The following is a 23,208-nucleotide window of genomic DNA, read 5'->3' on the forward strand; positions in this document are numbered from 1 at the left end:
AGGGAGACCAAATTTTGAGGAAGGTGGGCCAACATCAGTGGGAAGAAAGCATGAATTTATACGATCAGAAAGTGAAAATTGGCGTATTTTTAGAGAGGAACAGAATGGAGAAGATGAAGATGGAGGTTGGCGACTAGCTGGATCAAGGAGGGATGGAGAGAGGTGGCGGCCTCACAGTCCTGGTAAGAATTCTGCTGAGTACAAGCACACAGGGGCCGAAATAGTGAGGATTTGGTGGGAATTGTTAGGGATAAAGTGGAAAACATAAACTGGCAAAGAAAAACAAGACGGGTCATGTTTATGTTGTCACACTGAGTCTTGCTCCCACAAAAAGTTTTAACGTAAAATATTCCCCACATCTATTTAGTTGATTAAAGTCACTTTTATTTTTCTGGGGGCAGTGTGGTTTAACGGGAAGCACCTGCCCTTAACTGCAAAAATGAGAGAGGGTTTCATTCAGTTTTCCTAAATTTTTGAATCTTTTTTCAGCGTGCGTTTTTCTTAGGTGATTATTATATGCTTACTTAGGAATATGGGCTCCCCCTAAAATGAGGTTTTTTTCCTGCATAAGAGAGGATTTATTCTTTTTTTCTCTTTTTGTCCTAAAAATGTGATTTCTGCTCATTCGAAGAATAAACTTTAAACCCAGGTCAAAAACATAATCACAAGTTTATTCTTTTGTCCCTCTAACTTTAGAAAAAGGAGAGAGAATAGTCGTGATTTAGTGGTTTTATAAGTTCTTCTGTTTGACTCTTAAGAATGCTTCAAACTGTTCTTCCCCGACATTAGATATGCTGGTAGTTGAAGACACTGGTGCTTTGTGTCAAAGATCGTTCCCTACCCAAGTGCTGATTCTATGCCTCATGATCGTCAGATGCCACTGTAGTTTGAATCTTGGGGTTATGCAGAACTGAAGCATACAAAGAGTGTGTACATGTCTTTTGAATTTCACACGCATAACATTGTTTTACCTATTGGCCGTATGCCAAGGAAGCTTACTTTAATAGAGGAAGTTATAATAATAATGTAAACTGTTTTTATTTATTTTTTAAAATCAAGTTATTAACAAACCATTAGTCCCGGTCTGAGTTAACATTATAACAGGCATTCAGGGTGCTTTATGGCGTTGTGGGTAGGTGGAAACTTAGTGAAGTTAATCTTTGGATAGAGTTATAATGCTTTCACCCCAACTCCTCATTGGCTGACTCTGGAGCGAGTTTTCTGTCGTGAGTGGGCATTGCTTGCATCACAGTTACTTAGGCAATTCTCATCAGTCTGTGTCCTGGGCAGCCAACTGTTATAGTTCTCTTCAATGCATCACGGCATTTTGTGCTGAGCTTGCCTGTAAAGCAGAAGGGTTTGTAGACTATGTTCCTAACAAGCATTCCCTAAAAGAATGGACAGGATCTGGGCTGAGCAAGAAGAAAAATTCCAGCTGATCAAAAACAAACAAGGTGAATGTTTTGGAAGATGAACAGTGTTTCTGAGCCCAAACGTCTGATGTTGATTCTATTAAAGCAAGTTAAAAGTAAAACTTTAGTGTTATATTCTACCACTTACCCTTCTCACCCAAGAGCTTAGATTTTGGGTATATATAGTCCTTTTTTTCCCCCCCATCTTTTCTAAATCTTTCTCTCCAGTATTTGACTTTTCATGTCAGTTTTGTCATCAACTTGACAATTTTCCAAATTTTTTATACATATATTTTAAAAAGACAGTTTGGGGGACGTAAAGATGCATGGGGGCTGAAAAAACACTATAAATAGGCATTAAAAAAATACCATCTACTTTTTCAACCCAGCATATTAAAAATAAGTCTGATTATATCAGTTGTTATCAGTTACTCTTAACATTTTAGTTAATCCTTTATTAGGCTTTGATTAAAATTTTAAATATCATGATTTTGACTTATGAAAATAGTATCAAACTTTAGTTCTGATATAAGGTCTATAAAGCAGTGGTCAGTCTTAATAAGCTAGAGATGTGCCTTATCTGCTAAATTCAGTTTCATGAATAAAATTTTATTAACTATTTAAGACAACAAAAAAACTATGGTATATAGTTTTATTAAAGTATGGCTCACAGTTGGATATGTATGGAGTTGGGAGCAATAAGGACAGCTAAGCACCCACTCTGGGAGGTGAACTTAAGAAACTTAGTTAAGAGGGAAGAATGCGCCACAAGCCTAGAAGGATAGATTCCTATCACAGTGCATACTTAGAAATGCGAGTAGCAGACAGAGTACTCTGGAATTCAGCTTTTGATCATGAGCACTTCTTTGGGATAATGACTCTAGGTTAACATTTAGGCAATCTGGGTATAAAATTCCTTCATTTTCATAGAAGATAGTAAATTGTGTTTTGTTGTTGTAAGTAAAGTGTGGGAAGTGGGAGAATAATGTTTTCTTACCTTTTTGTTAGTGGCTTATAAGATGCTACCTGTATTTGGTGTTTTAACATTTTGCCCTTTGGTTTTCAGTTTGATTTTTAGATTGCTGGTTTTAGCAAATTGGGCCTCAGTAGTATAGTAACATTTAACTTTGACCTCATTTCTTTTGGTGTCTCCCACAGAGAAAGCAGTCAAAGATATAGGTTAAAACATGTCTCTTCTTAAGACTGTTAGGCTCAGGTTTGTCAGATTTTAACAAGAACCAACCCCCGCCCCCCGCTTTTTTTTTTTTTTTTTTTTTTAGAGAAAATACCTTAACTTGTAGCTTTTAGTCTTAGGCATTCATTTTTTGTTGGAAAGTAGATGTGCTACATAATATGCAGGGGTGGATTTAGGAATGTCCCTGGGGGTATTAAATTAAAACTCCTAGGGAGAGTTAAGAGATGAGAGAAAAGGGAAAGGAGAGTAAGCATGTTATTGTGGAAAAAGCAGTAGAGGATGCAGAATTGGATTCTAGTTCTACTTTTCATTATGCACGTTACTTCTGCTGTCAGAGGTTTTGCTTCTTAAACTATAAAACTAGGATAGTGGGCCGAATAGGACATGTCAGTGCTATAATTCCATGACCTTTTTTGGGAATCAGAATTACAAATGGGATCCTAGCGCTGGTAAGTGGACATGATGAGTTTGATATTATGAATTGACATAATATCATAGTATCCTGGATATTATTATATTATCAAGGGAGCTGGTCTTATCCATAAAGAATGATATTTTCATCAGAAGAAAGAAAATGCTTTAAGACTTGCCAAAGGGAAGGCATGGACCTCAGTATGGAAAGATATCCAGTGCTGTAAGTCTGGGCTAGGAGTGGGCCACGTGAGTGGCCTATCAGCATTTCAGTCAGATATCTAGAGCTTATTAAAAGTATGTACTTTGAAGAACTGTCCTTTAAAAATGATGTGTTTTAAATTTATCTTTAAAAGCTTTAGAGTATGTTGTGTGACTCAGTAGTTAATGAAGATAACTACTGTTGTCACTTAGTGATGGTGTATCGTATATAATACTGAGCCTTGAGCTTCGTTTCATTTGCCTAATTTTCTCTTTAGTAGATTGATCCATTTGAATTTGCTGTCAGTTGTAGTTTTCTCCTTTGTTTCCTAGCTATGGTTTTCTTTCTCAAATACTGTCATAAAACTTTTCTAAGGTTTGTGTCCTCCTCTTCATCCCAGATGGCCCTCGTTCTGCAGGCTGGCGGGAACACATGGAACGACGGCGAAGGTTTGAGTTTGATTTTCGAGATCGGGATGATGAACGGGGTTACCGAAGGGTGCGCTCTGGCAGTGGAAGCATAGATGACGACAGGGATAGCTTGCCTGAATGGTGCCTAGAGGATGCCGAGGAAGAAATGGGCACATTTGACTCATCTGGAGCATTCCTGTCTCTAAAGGTGAGACATTTGTTTTAAATATTATGACAGGTACTGCCCTTCTTCCAAATCCAAATATGCTGTGAATCTTTGGCTTAATTTTCTTGCTACAGAAAGTACAGAAAGAGCCTATCCCAGAAGAGCAGGAGATGGACTTCCGGCCTGTAGAAGAAGGGGAGGAATGCTCTGACTCTGAAGGTAGCCATAATGAAGAAGCCAAAGAACCCGATAAGACAAATAAGAAGGAAGGAGAAAAGACAGACAGAGTAGGAGTTGGTAAGGCTCATTTTTGTCCTTTACTTTTTTTAAAAAAAAATCAAACTAAAAGTTTCCTGAGTTGTTAATTTAAGATTACGTCATGTTACAGAAGCTAGTGAGGAAACCCCCCAAACCTCCACCTCATCTGCTAGACCAGGCACTCCTTCAGACCTTCAGCCTCAGGAGGCACCGCAGTTTGAGAGGAAAGAGGAACCCAAAACTGAGCAAATGGAAAAAGCTGAAGAAGAGAGTCGGACAGAAAATAGTCTACCAGCCAAAGTACCCAGCAGGGGGGACGGTATGTATTTATGAGAGGCAACAAGCCAAACTTGGACTCTGCTGGGGCCAGTGATCACCGATAAGAGAGGCTTCTGTTTATGCCTCTTTGAACTGCTTCTAGTGGTAAATTATTGGAATAGATTATTTTACCAGTAAACCTTCTCAAACACTGCTTCCCCTGTGTATCTATCTCAGAATTCATCAAAACAGAATTAGAAGCAGCAAAGTAGTATCATTTCCTAGGATGCTATGATATAGCCACGCTGGTATCAGTCAAGCAAACTGAGTTTGGGATCCTCTGTGGTAGTTTGATTCCCATATCAGATTCCTTTTATGTAATGGCTATATGTGCATCCAGATGACACACCAGAATGCCGTTGTTTCAAAAGAGGCCAAGGTGAGTCTGTGCAAGTCCACCACCTTTGCTGGAGAATAAGCTTCAAGTGGATCTCCTTCTCCAGTGTCATTATATTGATTTTAAGTTGCTCATATACCTTAGTAGGTAAAATTAATGTTCATTCCCATGTTTCTTCTTGGACATAAAATGACCGTATAATACCTGATGTTGAAAGGTGAATTGATTTGTTCATCATAAAAATTTATACCCTTTAACATGGCCTAAGAGACCTTGCATGACCTGGCATCTGCCTCCCTCCGTGCAGTTTCAGCACCAACTCTCTCTACTTTGTACTCTATTCACCAGCTTCACAGCCTGTTAGGTCCTGAAATGTGCCTTGTTCTCTTGCCTTTGTGCCTTAGCATATGCTGTTCTCTGTGCCTGAAACTCTCCCACCCCAAGTTCCCAAGCTAGGTTAGGTGTCTTCTCTTTCTTCTTAAACAACCAGCACTGTTTCTAACATAGCAATACAATATTATAAAGATCTGTTTATTCTCTTTTTTGCCCAGTAAATACTATTTTGATAGCTTGAACCAAGGATTTTTTGTTTTTCAGTTTTTTATGTCTATCATAAAGCTGAGTGAATGAATTCAGCAAGTATTTGAATCTCTACTATATATACAAGGCACCATGGGACTTGTACGTTTTGAGACCTCTTTCGTTTTTCAGTTATGATGTGCCCCCCCAAATTACTTGTGGTTCATACTCTTAAATGTACATGCCTGGGGCCTTACTCCAGGAGATTTTAGGGTGGGGTCTTGACATGTATATTTTGGGAAAGCTGCATAAGTGGCATTAAAGATTGAAATTCTGGATTTATAGTCTCTAGGGGAAATAAATCATGTGTATATCAATGACCTAGGACAAAAAGTAATGATAGGAATTCATGATTGGCAGACTCCTGAAATGCTTCAGGAAGCAAGTGTCTTTGAGCTCGTCTTGGAATAATAAGTAGAATTTGGAGGTAGGTGTAGCTGGATGAATTACGAGAGGGCATTCCAGTACTAGGTAGCAGTGAAAGCTACAGTGAGGAAGTAGGACTGATCCAGGTATGGGCAGGAAATCAGCTCCTGTTTTTATTTACATGAAGTATGAGGTGTGAAAAGGAGGCTGGTGGGAAACACGGTTGGAACATATATTTGACAACTCTCTGTGTAGGGTAGGTTGTGATGACAGATGGGCTGCTCTGTGACCTGTTGGTGTCCTGAGCAGTCACTGTGTTGTAGGCAGTGCGCTTGTAAAGGGAGGTAGTGGCAGATGAGATTTCAAAGTAGAAATTGGCAGGACATAGTTACTGTTGTATATCAGGGCAAGGAAGAGGGAAGAGTCAAAGATGAGTGAGGTGCCTGAGAGGATTGTGGTGTCCTTAACAGAAAAAGAGTGGAAGTTGAGGAGCACATTTGGGAGGGGAGAGAACAAGTTCAGTTATGAACATTGAGTCTGAGGTGTTGATGAGAAATTAGAGATGCAGTGGCCAGAGAGCAGTTGTGAGTGAGGGGACTGTAGCTCAATGGGAAGAGTTTAGGGCCACAGAGAGAATGAAAATTTAAAAGATTACACTTGTTAGGGGTGAGACGAATTGGGAGAATAGAACATGGATAATTCCTATTTTTAGAGGGTAGATAGAGAAGCCAGAGAAAAATCTTCAGAGGCAAGAATAGAGTGCAGGAAAATGAAGGAAGGAGAATGTTCCCGTTTAGAATTGGGAAGATAATGTCAGACTAAGGTTAGGTGATGGGGACTAGGAAAAGCTATTGGATTTGGGGACTTTGGGTCACTGCTTATCTTTGGGAGAGAAGCTTTTCTGGGGGCTTGGGAGTGTAAGTCACATTGTAGCAGTGTGGGTGGTGGTGAAGTAGAGACAGGTTGTATAGACTGTCCTATTAAGAAGTTTGGCAAAGAAAGGATAGAGTGAGAGGAACAGGAATTTGGAGAAGCTATCTGTAATTGAACAAACAAGGTTTCAAAGGGGAAACTGCAACTGTATCTAATTACTTCCATCCCCCTTTCCTTCTTTAAGAACCTGCATACTGAGAGGTTAGAAATAGGAACCAAGACACAACCTCTTTTGCAGTCTTTATTCTTATTGCAAAGAACCTCCTGCACTGTACAGGTAGACTCCGAGAGCTTTTTGTTATCCTACAAAATGTGTTGCATTGAATTAATGTTAATAATAACTTGAAATAGGTACTTATTCAAAATAATTGCAGATATTTTTAATAATAGTTTTTATGCTGAGATGTGGCATCTTCGCGGAGATTTGCAGTGCTGTTTAAACTGTCTTTACTATTCAGAGACATGATGTAAGGAAGGAATTGGACTGATTCTGTTTGTTTTCAGGAGGTAGACCTATAACTATTGGGTAGATGCTCTAGTGATACAGGTTGGCACTGTAAAAGGCCTTTCTGGATACCTTTTAATCTTATTTGTTGTCATCCTATGCAGGTACTTCTGTCATTCTAGGGAGAAATACTACACTTCTCCATAAGAAGTAGCAGCAGTGTTCATGACACGGTTCCCATATCTGTTGAGCCCATTTAGTAAGCTGCCCAACTTGATAGTTATTCTTCGTAAGAGTCTCTATATTTTAAAGGATTTTTATCTGTCTACATTTTTTTCCTCTAGAAATGGTTCCTGGTGTCCAGCAGCCCCTGTCACAGATTCCTTCAGATACAGCCTCTCCTCTTCTCATCCTTCCACCTCCTGTTCCCAATCCTAGTCCTGCCCTCCGGCCAGTTGAAACGCCGGTCGTAGGTGCTCCTGGTATGGGCAGTGTTTCCGCAGAGCCAGATGATGAGGAGGGTCTCAAACATTTGGAGCAGGTATAAATCACGTAATGCTTTTTTCTCCCTCTCGAACTGCCATAAAAATTGAAAAGCATTAAATGAATATTCAAAAATGGAACTTTTGTGCACTAGGTTTTGTGTACTGAAAAAGTTGTTTTTATGTCTAGTATTTATTTTTATGAGTAATTTTCTTTCAAATCATTTCATGCTTTTAAGTTTCTGCTGTGTAGAGTCATTATATCAGGTTATTTTTTGCTCTTTTGAGGTTGGCCTTAGCTGTTTGCTTTTCTTTTTTCTTTTTGGAAATTAATGGAATGCCAAAAATGGTGAATACAAGGCAGCTGTGGATAGGCAGTGTGTCTTCTGTATTTTGCCTAAAGTGTAACAGGGAAAATAGTTAAACTCTCAGGATATTACCATCGTATTTATGTCTCTAGAGTTCCCTAAGATTTTATATACTATTGTTTATATGTAAAGTAAATGATAATTTGCTTTCTACAAAAGAAATTCTTTTTTCTTCAGGGTGGAGTGGTTGGTGGCAGGAAATGTTGAAGAAAGGAAGAAAGGGGACAGTGTCTTAGTAAAACTTGTAAAAGATTTTATTTGTAATTGAACCTTTTGATCTGATAATGTTCATGTTTTTTATAGGTTTACCTTGTATAACTTAGGATTGTTTGTTTATTTGTTTAAATGGCACTCTTAAAGTGTGTTGATTAGAAGCTTGGGCTTTGATCCATACCAGCTTGTGTTTCAGTCTCATTTGGGTTTGCTTAATAATTTTGAGACCTTGAGCAAGACTTGACACCCTGTGAGCCTTAGTTTCCCCCTCTGTAACATGGGGATAGTGCCTATTTCATGGCATGTTGGACGAATTAAATTGTTGCCTGCTGTGTTATTTGTACAATGCCTCTCACAGATCAGGTAGTCCAAAAAAGGCAGACAATTTTTATATGTACAAGTATTAATTTAGGATCATTTGTTTCCACAATTCATTTTTTAATTTTTCCCTTAGCAAGCTGAGAAGATGGTGGCTTATCTACAAGACAGTGCACTAGATGACGAGAGACTGGCATCAAAACTGCAAGAGCACAGAGCTAAGGGAGTCTCAATTCCATTGATGCATGAAGCAATGCAGAAGTGGTATTACAAAGATCCTCAGGGAGAAATTCAAGGTAGGTTGTTCCATTCTACTTCATGTACAGAAATATGCCATTAACTCCAGATTCTGTAGGATGGTAATTACTTAACGTTAATTTGCATACTAGTAGAACAAAAGTCAGTGCTACCAGCTTTCTTCATATATAGAAGGCTTGCTTATAGGTTCCCTCCATCGTACTTTACAGTTTCAGTGATGGGAGGGAGTCTAGTGAAAACAATTTGAATACAAGGCAGAATGTGATGACTTATATGATAGGGTTGTGAACAGTATGCTTAAGACGCCCTCATTTCTGGCATGCCAGGTGTTAACTAGGCAGTTGAGTTTCGTACGTTCACTGTATTTCAGTCTCCCTACCATAAAAAAAGATGGTAGCAGCCATCTTGGGAAACCTTGGTTGATTGTTTCACTGAAGTGGAGTTGATATCATAAATGATGAAGAACTATTTAAAATATCTGAAAAAAGAGTACCATATTATAAACTAATTGCTTAAAATATGTGTATGGTGCATAAGTTAGATTAGAATGGGGAGAGAATGCTGTGAAGGACATTGGTTGATTTTTCGTTTTTGCTTATAACCTGAAATTGGTTGTTCACTGTATTAGTGTCAGTTTCATGATAATGTTTTACCAAGTACAGCCTGTGACCTCTCTCTAACATCATTATTCCCTTTCTGTCCTTGGTCCCCCTACCCTGCTTTATTCTTCTTCATAGCATCTGTCACTACCTGGCACTGTATATATTTGTTCATGATCTCTTTACATGCCTGTAGAATCTGTTGTAATTAAAACATATACAGGTGTGTGTTTTAATTAAATTTACTTTGAGATAATTATAGCTTCACAAGCAGTTGTAAGAAATAATATAGAGATTCCATGTACCCTTTACCCAGTTTCCCCCAATGGTAACCTCTGACAAAACTGTAGAACAATATCACATCCAGGATATTTTGTTTTTTGTTCTTGTTTTTTTAAAATTTTATTTATTTTTGGCTGTGTTGGGTCCCCATTGCTGCACGCAGGCCCTCTCCAGTTGTGGCAAGCGGGGGCCGCTCCTTGTCACGGTGCGTGGGCCTCTTATTGTGGTGGCCTCTCTCGTTGTGGATCAGGGGCTCCAGGCACGCGGGCCTCAGCAGTTGTGGCATTCAGGCTCAGTAGTTGTGGCTCACGGGCTCCGTAGTTGTGGCTCGTGGGCTCTAGAGCGCAGGCTCAGCAGTTGTGGCGCACGGGCCCAGCTGCTCTGCGGTATGTGGGATCCTCCCGGACCAGGGCTTGAACCCGTGTCCCCTGCGTTGGCAGGTGGATTCCCAACCACTGCGCCACCAGGAAAGCCCCAGGATATCGACATATTGATACAGTCAAGATTCAGAACAGACTCTGAACAGTCTTTAACAGAGCAAAAGTTTTAAATTTTGATGAAATACAGTTGATCAGTTTTTTTCTTTTATGGATTGTGCTTTGGGTATTAAGAACTCTTTGCCGAGCTTCACATCCCAAAGGTTTTTTCCCAAAAAAATTTATAGCTTTATGTTTTACACTTAAGTTGGTGTTCCATTTTGAGTTAATTTTTATATAAGGTATGGGACTTAGGTCAAGGTTTATTTTTTTTGCCTATGGATGTCCAGTTGTTCTGGGACCTTTTGTTGAAAAGTCTGTCTTTCCTCTCCTGAATTGTTTTTATACTTTTGTCAAAGTTTAGTTGAGCATATTTGTGTTGGTCGATTTCTGGGTTCTTCTTCTTTTCTTTGTGTTTTTTGTGGCCACACTGCACGGCTTATGGGATCTTAGTTCTCCGACCAGGGATTGCACCCATGCCCACTGCAGTGGAAGAGCAGAACCCTAACCACTGGACTGCCAGGAAATTCCCTGGGTTCTTTATTTGATCGTTGTGTCTGTCCCTCCAGCCAATACTATGTAGTCTTGGTTACCGTAGCTATAGAGTAAGTCCTGAAATTGGGTAGACTGATTCCTCTTATCAAAAGAGCATTTAGTTTTTCTAGTTTGCTTTTCCATATAAGTTTTTGAATAATCCTGTCTATATTTACCAAAAATCTTGCTGAGATTTTAAGAGGGATTATGATAAATCTCTATATCATTTTTTAAAAAATTTATTTTATTTTTGGCTGTATTGGGTTTTTGTTTGGTGTGTGCAGGCTTTTCTCTAGTTGTGGTGAGCGTGGGCTACTCTTTGTTGCAGTGCGCAGGCTTCTCATTGCGGTGGCTTCTTGTGTTGCGGAGCACGGGCTCTAGGCGCGCAGGCTCAGTAGTTGTGGCACACGGGCTTAGTTGCTCTGCGGCATGTGGGATCTTCCTGGACTAGGGCTCGAACCCGTGTCGCCTGCATTGGCAGGTGGATTCTTAACCACTGTGCCACCAGGGAAGCCCCCTCTGTATCATTTTGAAAAGAATTGACATCTTTACCATGTTGAGTCTTCCCATCCGTGAACATAGTATGTCTCTCAGTTTATTTAGATCTTTGATTTCTTTCATCAGCACTGTGTGGTTTTCAACAAAAATTCTGTACATGTTTTGTTGAATGTATAGCTAAGTATATGATTTTTTTGAGCAATTGTATATTTTATATTTCAGTATCTGTTCACTGCTACTATATAGAATTGAATTTTAGATGTTTGTCTATTCTGTGACATTGCTGAGCTCACTTACTAGTTCTAGGAGTTGTTTCATTAGAGTCCATAGGCTTTTCTGTGTAGACATTATTATTGTCATCTGCAAATAGGGACAGTTTTCTTTTTTCATTTCCAATATGTATGCCTCTTATTTCCTTTTGTTGCCTTACTGTATGTACCAACACTGTTGAATAAGAGGGGTGAGAGCTGACATACTTGCTTTGTTTATCCTACTTTCCTATCTTAGGGGAAACTTTAATAATAATTAAGTGGTAATGTTAGCTGTTGAGTTTTTGTAGGTACTGTTTATCAAGTTAAGGAAGTAACCTTTATTTTGAGAGCTTTTATCATGATCGGATATTGGATTTTGTCAAATGCCTTTTCAGCATCTGTTTATATGATCATGTGATTTTTCTTTAACCAGTTAAATATGGTTGATTACATTGACTGGTTTTTGAATTTTGAACCAGATTTGCATCCTTGGAATAAGCTCCATTTGGTCATGCTGTGTAATTCTTTTTATATATTGCTGAATCTTACTCAGTAATATATTGTTAAGGATTTTTGTGTCTCTGTTCGTAAAGGATATTTTGTAGTTTTTTTGGGTTTTTTTTTTGGTATTCTCATTGTCTGGTTTTGGTATCAGGGTAATATTAGCTTCATAAAATGAACTGTCAATAATTTCCTCCCCTTCTATTTTATGGAAAAGATTGTTTAGAATTGGTGTTAATTCTTTGTGTGTGTGTGTGTGGTTTTTTTTTAATAGTTTTTACCTCTTACCTACCCCTGTGTTGCCCCTCTCCCCTTCCCTCTTCCCACTGGTAACGACTAATTTGTCCTCTATGTCTGTGAGTCTGTTTCTTTGTGGTTATATTTACTAGTTTGTTATATTTTTTAGATTCCACATGTAAGCGATATCATACAGTATTTGTCTTTCTTTGATTTATTTCACCAGTCCATCCACGTTGTTGCAAATGGCAAAATGTCATTCTTTTTTTTATGGCTGAGTAGCATTCCATTATATATGTATATACCACATTGTCTTTATCCATTTATTCTAAGTGTTGGTGGACACTTAGGTTGCTTCCATATCTTGGCGATTGTACATAATGCTTCTGTAAACATAAGGGAGTGTGTTTCAAATTAGTGTTTTTGTTTTTGTTTTGTTTTGTTTTTTTGATGTATATACCCAGGAATGGAATTGCTAGGTTACATGGTAGTTCTGTTTTTAGTTTTTTGAGAAACATCCATACATTTGCCACAGGATGTTAATTCTTTAAATGTTTGGTAGAATTCTCCAGGTGGAGACTTCTTTTTTGGAATTTAAAAGTTACAAATTCAATATCCTTAATAGTTACAGGACTATTTAAATTATCTATTACATAGTAATGAATGAATTGTGGTAGTTTGTGTTTTTTGATGAATTGGTCCATTTCATCTAAATTTATGTGTGTAGAGTATTCCCTTCTTTATTCCCTTATTATCTTTTTGATAAAAGTGTTCCCTTATTATCTTTTTAATGTCTGCAGTTTCTGTAGTGATAATCCCCAGTTTCATTCTTGATATTGGTAATTTGTTCATTTCTCTTTTTCTCTTTGTAAGTCATGCTAAAGATTTGTTAATTTTACTGATCCTTTCAAAGAATCAGCTTTTATTGATTTTTTCCACTGTTGTTTTTGTTTTTAATTTCATTGATTTCTGCTCTTATCTGTATTATTTCTTTCCTCCTGCATCTTAGGGTTTATTTTGCTGTTTTTCTAGATTCTTGAGGTGGGTGCTTATATTATTGATTTGAGACTTTTTTCTGGTGTAAGCATTTAATACTATACATGACCCTCTCAGAGCTTATTTAACTGCATACCACAAATTTTGCTATATGTATTTTCATTGAGTGTATTTAAAAAAAAATTTATCTTTGAGACTTCTACTTTTACCTATGTAGTATTTAGAAGTGTGTAGTTCAGTTTCCAAGTGTTTAGAGATTTTCTAACTTTCTGTGTATGATTTCTGGTTTGATTTTGTTGTTGTCAGAGAACACACTGTATACGATTTCAGTTTTTAAAAATCTGTTGAGATTTATTCACGGTCCAGAATATAGTCTGTTTTGCTGTATGTTCTGTGGGTACTTGAAAAGAATGTGTATTTTGCTGTCTTTGGAGTGTTCTGTAAATGTCAATTAGATCTTATTGGTTGATGTGGTATTGAATTCTGTAGTCTTTCTGATTATCTATCTAGTTGTTCCATCAGTTATTGAACTCTTCAACTTTACTTGTGGATCTGTTCTGTGTCTCTTTTCAGCTATCAGATTTTGCTTCACATATTTCACAGTTTTGTTGTTTGGTGCATACATTTTGGTGGATTGACCCTTTATTATTATATAATGTCCCTCTCTGTCTCTGGTAATTTTCTTTGCTCTGAAGCCTACTTTATTAAATACTAATATAACCATTTCAGCTTTCTTTTGATTAATGTTTGTTTGATATATCTTTTTCTATCCTTTCATTTTATACCTGCCTATATTGTTATATTTTAAGTGACTTTCTTGTAGATAGCCTATAATTGGGTCATGTTTTCAATTGTATACATTGGGCCATGTTTCTTGTTGCTCGCTTCTTCAGCTCCAAATTTGGGAAGTGTGAGGTAAAATGAAAACCCAGGGAATTCACCACCAGCTGGTTCCTCAGGCTCCAAGGCCTCTAGTCAGTCTGCTGCCTTCTCTCTACCTTTAGGAGTCTTTTTGTTTGTTTGTTTTATATGTAATGTCCAGAGTTTTTAGTTGTATTTGGCAGGAGGAGCAGGGAGAAGTACATCTACTCCACCATCCCAGAGGTGGAAGTTCGAGGGCTTGGTTTTGTTTACTGCTGTATCTTCCTGCCTGGACCTATGTGACTGGTGTTCAGTAAATAGTTGCTGAATCAATGGTTATTGATAGTGAGTTTGTTAATTTTATGTATAAAATATTCGGTTATTTCTTATTGTAAAACATCTAGAGAATGTTAGTTTTTTTTTTTCCCTTACCAAGGCCAGATTTAATCTTACCCTAGATAAATAAATTGTAATTTTTCTTAATTTAATTCATTATTGTTTATATTTTGCCTAACCTCCAGTAAACTCTAACAGAAAATGAAAAGTAGAGAAGAGCATATTCAGCCCTGCATATTTATTTCTCTATGCCTAAGTGCTACAAAGTCTAACAAACACTAACTCTTTTTAGTGTTATGCTTTTCTGACAAATGAACTTTAGAGATTGAGTTGGAGACAATTATGCTCCTTAAAATAATTAAAACACTGCTGAGAAATTGGGGTGTGTAGACATAGGCTTATTTCTAATTTGTGTCTGTAGTATTTTATTAGTTTGAGTCCTGTTCACCACTTTTTGTGATAAATTAAGATATTATACAAGATATTTGATAGGTGCCACCTGAAATAAATTGTTACCTCTGGGTGAGGATCAGACCCCGGAAATATATTTTTCCTCTTTAGCTTGAAAGGATTCTTATTGCTTTTCTGTTTAATTAATGCTATTGTAGGTCCCTTCAATAATCAGGAGATGGCGGAATGGTTTCAGGCGGGCTATTTCACTATGTCTTTGTTGGTGAAGAGAGCATGTGATGAAAGCTTCCAACCTCTTGGTGATATCATGAAAATGTGGGGAAGGGTTCCTTTCTCTCCTGGACCAGCTCCCCCTCCTCATATGGTAAGTACCTTATGCTTCACCCAGAACACATAGTGGACACAGAAGCACTTGCTTCTCTTTGTAAACGCAATCCAGATGTTACATCTAATGAAGAAGAAACTAGTTCCTTGAAAGTAATTAACTGAAATGGCAATGGGAAGTCTGAGTCAGAGACTACATACCTAGCTATAATGATCTTTTCAAAACTCAAATACTGTGCCCATCCTTTTCTCTCTCTCTCTCACACACACACACACACACACACTCTCTCTCTCTCTCTCCCGCACCACCCCCCCCCCCCATCTCTTTCTCTCTCTCTCTCTCAAGAAACAGAACCCTGCAGTAGCTTTCCAGCAGGTGTTGAAAGAAGAACATCTTATCCTGGCCTCCCTACCAGGTCACGCATGTTCTGGCTCCTTACCTTTCTAAGTTCATTTCAGAGCTTTTACCTTTATCTGCTGTGCTTCAGCACAATTGACTTAGAGTTTCTTGTTGCCTCTAGTTAGAATGCACATTCTCCTCTCCATTTATTTGCCTCTTGCTTTCTGACTTCTGGAGTTCTTAAATTTGAGTTTTGCCTTAAAGCAAATGTTACTAAGATAAAATTCCATTGCTTCAGAATTTTTTGAAGACTTTTTTATTTTTTTAACATTAGTTACTGATATTTTAACTAAAAATTAGATCATAATGTAACCCTTCTAGTATGCTGACCCTGGAGTGCCTTTGAAGGGGAAGTCTTTTTCTGCAGCTGCTCCTGGGCCTCTCCCTGTTTAGCTCCTTTTGGGGGGACTTTGGATCTGTGCCTCTCTTTTGCTTCTCCAGCTTGCAGTGTCTGGTTGCTGGCCATAGTCAAAAGTGGCCATAGTCAAAAACCTTTAGTGTGAACACTGGATTTCTACAGTAATATCCATTGATTTACTCACCAATTATATATTGAAGATCTGTGCCAGGGCTGTGTTAGGTTCTTACGCGACGAAGATGAATAAGTCAGTCACAACATCTGTAGCCAAGAGAGTTCATAAGTGAGAACAATGGCTATCGAACTTATGACCACAGCCCATAGGAAAAAAAAAAAAAAAGATTTTTATGTCACTACTCTGTACACTTATTAATGTGCAGGTATATCTGAAACAAGTTTCACAAAACATTTGGTGCCATGTACATATTTTCTTTCCATTTCTTTTCTTTTTTTTTCCAATATGTAAATGTTGATCTTGACCTAGTAATTGATTTCACAATCCAGTAATTGATTTCACAATCCAGTAATTGATTTCACAATCCACTGATGGGTTGAGACCTCGTATAGTTTGGAGAGCAATTAAAATTCCTAGGTGAGGAGAATTATTCCTGACATTTCTGTTGTAAATCCAAAGAAAAATTATATTGTGTATTACTGTATATAAATTGTATTTTTACCACCTGCTCAGAAATTGGGATGGGTTTTTATCTTGCATGTTTCAGCGCTGAAAGCTCATCACTTGGAGCTTGGCATGCTTGCTCTAATCCATTTCCTGACTTCCAATTTTAGGGTCTGAGCCTCAGTCAGACCCACTTAAGGGGAAAATCCATGGGAAGCTCTGCTTCCTGTCAGGTATTGCCTTTGCCCTTAAGTTAATTTTAGACTAACCTAGTGTAGCTTCTATCCATGAATATTTAATAAGAAAGAAGAATGTCCTTGAATTTCAGATGAACCTCATCCCAAGAAATCATATATCAAATGTTTTTTTCCAAACTATAATCAGTGTGCAGTAAGGATATAAACTGTTCACTAATGATTTGTCTAAATTTAGTCTATGTCACCCTTATGCTTTTATTTCTACTATCTTTACTTCACTTTTCATTTTTCTTCCACTATTAGCTTTCCAAAATATAAATTCCAGCCGTGTTATTTGACATATAAGCTAAAAAACAGGGTTTTACTACAGCTTATTTAAAAAATTTTTTTTTTTTTTTGGCTGTGTTGGGTCTTAGCTGCAGTGTGCGGGATCTTCAGTGAGGCATGTGGGCTTCTCTCTAGTTGTTGCGGGCTCCAGGGCACGTGGGCTCTGTAGTTTGCGGAATGCGGGCTCTCTCGTTGAGGTGCGCGAGCTCAGTAGTTGTGGCGCGCGGGCTTAGTTGCTCCGCGGCATGTGGGATCTTCCCCGACCAGGGATCGAACCCATGTCCCCTGCATTGGAAGGCAGATTCTTTACCACTGGACCACCAGGGGAGTCCCAACTACAGCTTATTTTTAAACTCATGGTGTATTAATAGCAATAGAAACACCTAATTTTTGGATAGTTAAACAGTTTTCAGAGCTCTTTTATATTCCATTTAATTTTAAATTTCTCATCCCCTTTAAGAAGACATACTTATACACTACCTCCCTGTAATTGTTATGTGTCATTATAAAATCCTACCATAAGATTTAATTTTACTCCTTTCTGTTTTGTCCTACTTCTCTAATTTCTCCATAATCTCCAAATTTATAAATCACTTTTAAGATTGGGAGAATTATACATTTTTTTAGTTACACTAATAACTCTGGAGTGCAGTACAACATTCAGCTTCAAGGGCAGGAGGGGAGAACAGCAGCTAAATAAGGAACCTTTCTCACCTTAGGGAATCTCTTATAATGCTGACACCACCTTCTTCCGCTAGATGGCACTAGTTTCTAAGATGCCTGATTTTTTTTTTAATAGGTGTTTTGGGTTTGGGGTATAAAGGTGGGGCGGGATGTGAAGGTCTAGGATTCATTTTCCTTTCAGATATAAGTACTAAATTGCTTTTAGGCTCTTTCAGTTTATTCAGTGGTATTTCTTTCCTTCACCCCTTTACTCCCAGGGAGAGTTGGACCAGGAACGACTGACCAGGCAGCAGGAACTCACAGCCTTATACCAGATGCAGCACCTCCAGTATCAGCAGTTCTTAATACAGTAAGAGCAGTAATGCGGTTGGGTGTACTGCAGCACCAAAAGGGCCTTTAGATGTAATCTGCTCCCAAATTTCACCATTTACAGCAGAAAACTAAATAGGATACTTCAGTCATCAAATCCAGCTAGTGGCATGTTACCACTATACATTCTAAGTTTGGTCTTACCTTGTTTCTTAAATACCAGAAGTTTGTAGAAGATGACACATAACTATAATTTTGCAAGATCTTTAGCTCCTAAAGCAAGAATCAACAAACATTTTAAGAACTAAGTGTCTTCTAAATGGGTCAACTTTGAATGCTGCAGAGAAAAAACAGATGAGAGGGCAGGAAAGAAGTAAAAGTTTATGCTATTAGTAGTGGTATGGAATGATGGTAGAGTCACTTAGGTTATGGGTCCCTTTCATAGAAGAGGTAAGATTTGCTATCATCTGGTGCAGAGGTTGGCAAACTGGCCGGCTACCTGTTTTCATAAGCAGAGTTTTATTGGAACAGAGTCATACCCATTTGTTTGTGTATTATCTATGGCCACTTTTGCACTACAGAGGCGGAATTGAGTAGTTGTGAATGTCCTGCAAAGCCCAAAATATTTACTGTCTGGCTCTTTACAGAAAAAAAATTGTCCACCTCTGATCTAGTGAAAAAAAATCTTACCTAAAATTTTCCAAGCTGAAACATATAAATTTGAGGATTTTTATACAAGTGATTTTATTTTTGCAAAGAGTTCTTCATGTGGAAATAGCTGTTAGTTTGAATCTGTTTTATTTCTCACTTGTCTTCTGATAAAAGGCTACTATCATCTTAAGGGAACTTTCCAGTTTTGGGCATTTCATTAATTTTTTTTTTTTTTTCTGTTCTCTTTTCACTCAGAAACATGCCATCTATTAGTTCAGTTCTTTCTAGAATAAACTACAGAACTATTTGTGTAAAATATATTTGATAGCTATTTCTAATGGTGTTTTTTGTTGGGGGGGCCTGAACTTTGTGTTTTAATGTCTCAGTAAAGTGAACTAAATGTGGATAGAAAGGTTATACTGTATTTTACTTTTTGAAGACAACAATACGCACAAGTTCTGGCTCAGCAACAGAAAGCAGCACTGTCTTCCCAGCAGCAGCAACAGTTGGCACTTCTTCTCCAGCAGTTCCAGGCACTGAAGATGAGGTTGGTGGTCGTTTCCATGATGTGTCACATTGTGTGTGTATGTTTTAAAGAAAGAGAGGAAAGGAAATTTTTTTTGTGTTGTGTGTAAAAATAGAATATAGTTTTTAAAAATAATAATAATTAAGTAAAGCATTTATTTGGTCTTTATACTCAGAGGATAAATTTTGAATAATAACCAAAGAATACTAAGAACGCTTGAAAAGCAGTGTAGGCTCATGGAATCAGCAACAACAAAAAAATGTAGTCAAGAAATTTAATCTCATTTTTACCTGTGATGTCTCAAGAAAGATATTAACAATGCCACACAGGGTTATAATTTTCCAGACCCAAAAGCCATTAAGGTAGGTCTAAGGAAAAGGAAATTATGCAAAAAGTCTTAAATTCCTGCTGTTTCAAGTTAACATTCAGGGTAGTATGTGTTTTGTCTCCTACGAGATGGGCAAGGTGGTAGGTCTCCTGCACACCTCCTGCAGAGGTGTCAGTCACTGCTGTTAAAAACTTTACTGTCTAGTTTAACCAGAACCTTTTATATTTCTCTTTTGAGCCATAACCCATTCTGCAGGTAGGCAGGTTAGGTGTTCAGGTCTCCATTTTAAAGATGGGCAAACTGGGACTCAGAGCGGCTAAAGGACTTGGTTGACATAATACACGGAACACTTCAGAGACAGAATTAAAACGCAGACCTTTTGACTTAAGGTCTGTGAGTTTTTTCATGATAACATGCTGCCTCTGTGACTCTTATTGAGATATTCTGGATTTTTTAAAGACAGTAGGCATATCCATTATTTGGAAATCAAAATTTGCTAATACCTTGAAGGTCCAGAAGTGTGATTACCTTGCCTCTATCCTTTTTCCTTTCCTAAATGTTTTGGTAGTGTTATGTTTTAGTTAAAACAATGAAGTTTTCTGGCCAAATAACCTCAGAAACCTACAGATAATCTGGAAATATCTCTTTATTTTCGTGGATGACAAGAACAAGTTAATTTTCTAATTTCCCTTTTGCAGAATATCTGATCAGAACGTCATTCCCTCAGTAACTAGGTCTGTGTCAGTGCCAGATACTGGTTCTATCTGGGAACTCCAGCCAACAACCTCACAGCCTACAGGTAAAACCTTAGATTGGCCTTTAGGATAGCTCCTAAAGGATTTAGACTTGTATAACTTTTATAATTCAGTTTTTTAAAAATATATCAGTTTTTCGACATGTTTTGTATTGAATATTAATAAAAAGTGAGTTTTTTGTTCTGTTTTGTTTTGTTTTAAATAGACCCCAGCTATTGAAAATAGCTGTTAAGGAGTTGCTAGAAATTACTTAGTAGATAGATTTCTTGAACTTGAGTCAGCCTCTCTTTTTTTATGTTGTTCTAACCACTGTAGAAAAGTCTTTTGAATTGTTCTTATTCTCTTCACCAGAGTGAGAAAAAGCGTAAGTTAAAAACATAAGTAATGATGATGTATTCTTTTGAGTCGAGGGTTGATGAGTAGTTTAACACTGCAGGTACCCAGAAATTTGGGGAATAGAAAAGGCTACCCTTACCTCATTCGCTCATCTTTTTGCATCAAATTGGAAAATTTAGGGCTGGGGTTTTGGAAACATTTTGATATTGGTGCAGCGCTTCTGTTTCTTAAGGTCTGATCCATGCAGAGGTATGGGTAGTTTGAACCATGGATAGTCCTTACAAGAGGTAAAGACCATGGGCACTGATGGAGTTTTCTTTGAGCCATTGAGCCATTCATGTCATAGTTCTCTTGCTGACATTGAGCCTGGGGATTATGGCAGGAGAAGGACTGATTATTGTCTCTTATCAACTCAACTTCCCATGCTGTATGTACCTTATTTTTTCTTGGGAGTCATTTATAGTTGTTAGGATGTTAAAATAGTCTTCACTTTTTAAAAAACTATGAATACCTTATTAAACATTTTCTCTCTTCAGGTATGCAATTAAGGTCCTTTACAAACAGTCCATTGGTTTTATGCAGACAATAATTTATAGTCCATAAATAGACTATAATAGGAATGTAGGAAATAGAGAATGCTGAAAAGTGGTGTCAGCAAACCTTACAGGCAATAGGAAAACAGGCTCAGAAGCCTTTATCTGTTCATTTACTTTGATATCAGACCCTGTGCTGCCTTTCAGGTCAGCAGGGCCCATGGGAATGTTACAAAACTACCTCTGACCCTTATTAGCTTGTTCATCTGTAAAAATGGGGATATGAACAGATAACGGTTTTTTTTGAGGATGAAATTAGTTCCCAATAAATGCCTGGTACTTTCTTCTAGATGTGTTGAAGGGTACTGATATAAACTAGAGCCCACTGGTAGTTCAGTCTTCTTTTTTTTTTTGGCTGTGTTGGGTCTTCGTTTCTGCATGAGGGCTTTCTCTACTTGCGGCAAGTGGGGGCCACTCTTCATCGCGGTGCGTGGGCCTCTTCACTATCGCGGCCTCTCGTTGCGGAGCACAGGCTCCAGACGCGCAGGCTCAGTAGTTGTGGCTCATGGGCCTAGTTGCTCCGCGGCATGTGGGATCTTCCCAGACCAGGGCTTGAACCCGTGTCCCCTGCATTGGCAGGCAGATTCTCAACCACTGCGCCACCAGGGAAGCCCAGTTAAGTCTTCTTAGAAGCAGAACAGATATAGGTGATGGAGCTCATTCAGGGACAGGGAAACAGCTTTTTTCATTATTCTTCTGGACATTTAGCCATGTATATAAAGTCTGATATCCCTCACTTTTTTCCCCTCATGTCTTATAGTTTGGGAAGGTGGTAGTGTATGGGATCTTCCCCTTGACACCACAACTCCAGGACCTGCCCTTGAACAGCTTCAGCAGATGGAGAAGGCCAAAGCTGCAAAGGTCTGAAACTCATTCTTCCATAGCAGTGCATGCTTTCCAACTGCAGGTCATGGACGTTTGTTTATTGATGTCTCTATTTCTCTAGCTACTTACACATTTTTCCTTTTAGTTCACGGCTATGTAGCTGGTATAAGCACATTCATACTCTGTCATTATTGTGCCGCCTTCTCCCCAAAAAGACCTCACAACAATTTAAAGTAACAAGTTTAAATTAAATCAATTAAAATTGGTTTGTCGACACATTAATGATCACGGTGGTATGTTATTCATGGTATAAATGCTTGTTACAAGATCATAAGAAAATATCCACTGCATAGCTTATTATAAGACCCTTGATCTGAGGCTTGAGTTCCCACATTGAATCTTTATGGTGGTGTTTGTTTACGCTTCTTAGTGCCTAAGACATACAGCTGAAAACCTCAACATTAATATTACATTCTGTGTTCTATTCACATCTTCTGGAGGAGCTAGGAATCTTGAATTTTGGTTTTAGTACTTGTCAGAAGAGGTTGTCTGTGAACACCTAGTGTTATTGAAATGATTTCTGGGTTCTCATGCCTCCGAGAGAATCTTGTTCCTATTTTATGTTTAGTGCATTCTTATCCCGAGGTAGTGACAGTATCCTTAGAGTGCCCAGAATATGAAATGAGTTCAGAGTCAGAATCTGTCTCCATATGAGTGACAGACCATAATTCAAACAATTCTTGAGGTTGTTCTTGTTCCATAGATAACGCTTTGTGCTGGGAACACATAGATGATGAAAGTGTGCATTCTTGTCTGTGTGTGTGTGTGTGTGTGTTGAGGGTGTTGGGAAGATGATGACACAGGCAAGTAACACAAGGAAGCACGTGGGCCAGCTACCTAGCAGGAGAGGTGGGGATCAGGAATTGGGTGACACTTTGGATGGATGGTAATACCTGAGCTGATTTCACTTGAAGGGTAGTAGGATTTAGCTCAGTTGAAGGGTTTTGGGTTGACGGAGTAGAAGGAGGTGAAAATTAAACTGCAATTGGAGGAAACAAGACCTGTAAAGGCTAGACGTGTATGAGAACATCCTGGCACAGGAAACAGTTAAATAATTTGGTCCAGTCTAGAGCTGGTGTGTCTGAGGAATAAATGATGAGAGAGATTAAAGAAGATGAGGCAGGCCAATCAGGAGGATCCTTGCCCGTGTCACGTTAAAGACTTAGGATTTATTTTCAAGGTGAAGGATGGTATTAAATGTAAGCCTGGGAGTGATTTTTTTGGTGCAGGTTGGATGTTGAACTGGGGACTCTGGGCAAAACA

At 38.2% G+C, this 23,208-nt stretch overlaps 1 protein-coding gene across 7 annotated transcripts in view; it reads left to right on the forward strand.

The window, feature by feature from the left end:
* GIGYF2 (GRB10 interacting GYF protein 2) overlaps nt 1–23,208 on the forward strand; it is a 125,844-nt gene that overhangs the window by 68,885 nt on the left and 33,751 nt on the right. For all 7 annotated transcript variants that reach the window (XM_082466256.1, XM_082466258.1, XM_082466257.1 and 4 more), the window contains 11 exons: nt 3–182; nt 3,621–3,838; nt 3,931–4,093; nt 4,185–4,373; nt 7,377–7,573; nt 8,550–8,709; nt 14,851–15,017; nt 17,820–17,911; nt 18,962–19,069; nt 20,075–20,175; nt 21,821–21,921. In XM_082466256.1, the coding sequence (XP_082322382.1) occupies nt 3–182; nt 3,621–3,838; nt 3,931–4,093; nt 4,185–4,373; nt 7,377–7,573; nt 8,550–8,709; nt 14,851–15,017; nt 17,820–17,911; nt 18,962–19,069; nt 20,075–20,175; nt 21,821–21,921 (1,676 nt within the window). The remainder of the gene's footprint in view (nt 1–2; nt 183–3,620; nt 3,839–3,930; nt 4,094–4,184; nt 4,374–7,376; nt 7,574–8,549; nt 8,710–14,850; nt 15,018–17,819; nt 17,912–18,961; nt 19,070–20,074; nt 20,176–21,820; nt 21,922–23,208) is intronic.

The sequence above is a fragment of the Balaenoptera physalus genome (assembly GCF_965194825.1).
Source record: "Balaenoptera physalus genome assembly, chromosome: 6".
Taxonomy (NCBI): domain Eukaryota; kingdom Metazoa; phylum Chordata; class Mammalia; order Artiodactyla; family Balaenopteridae; genus Balaenoptera; species Balaenoptera physalus.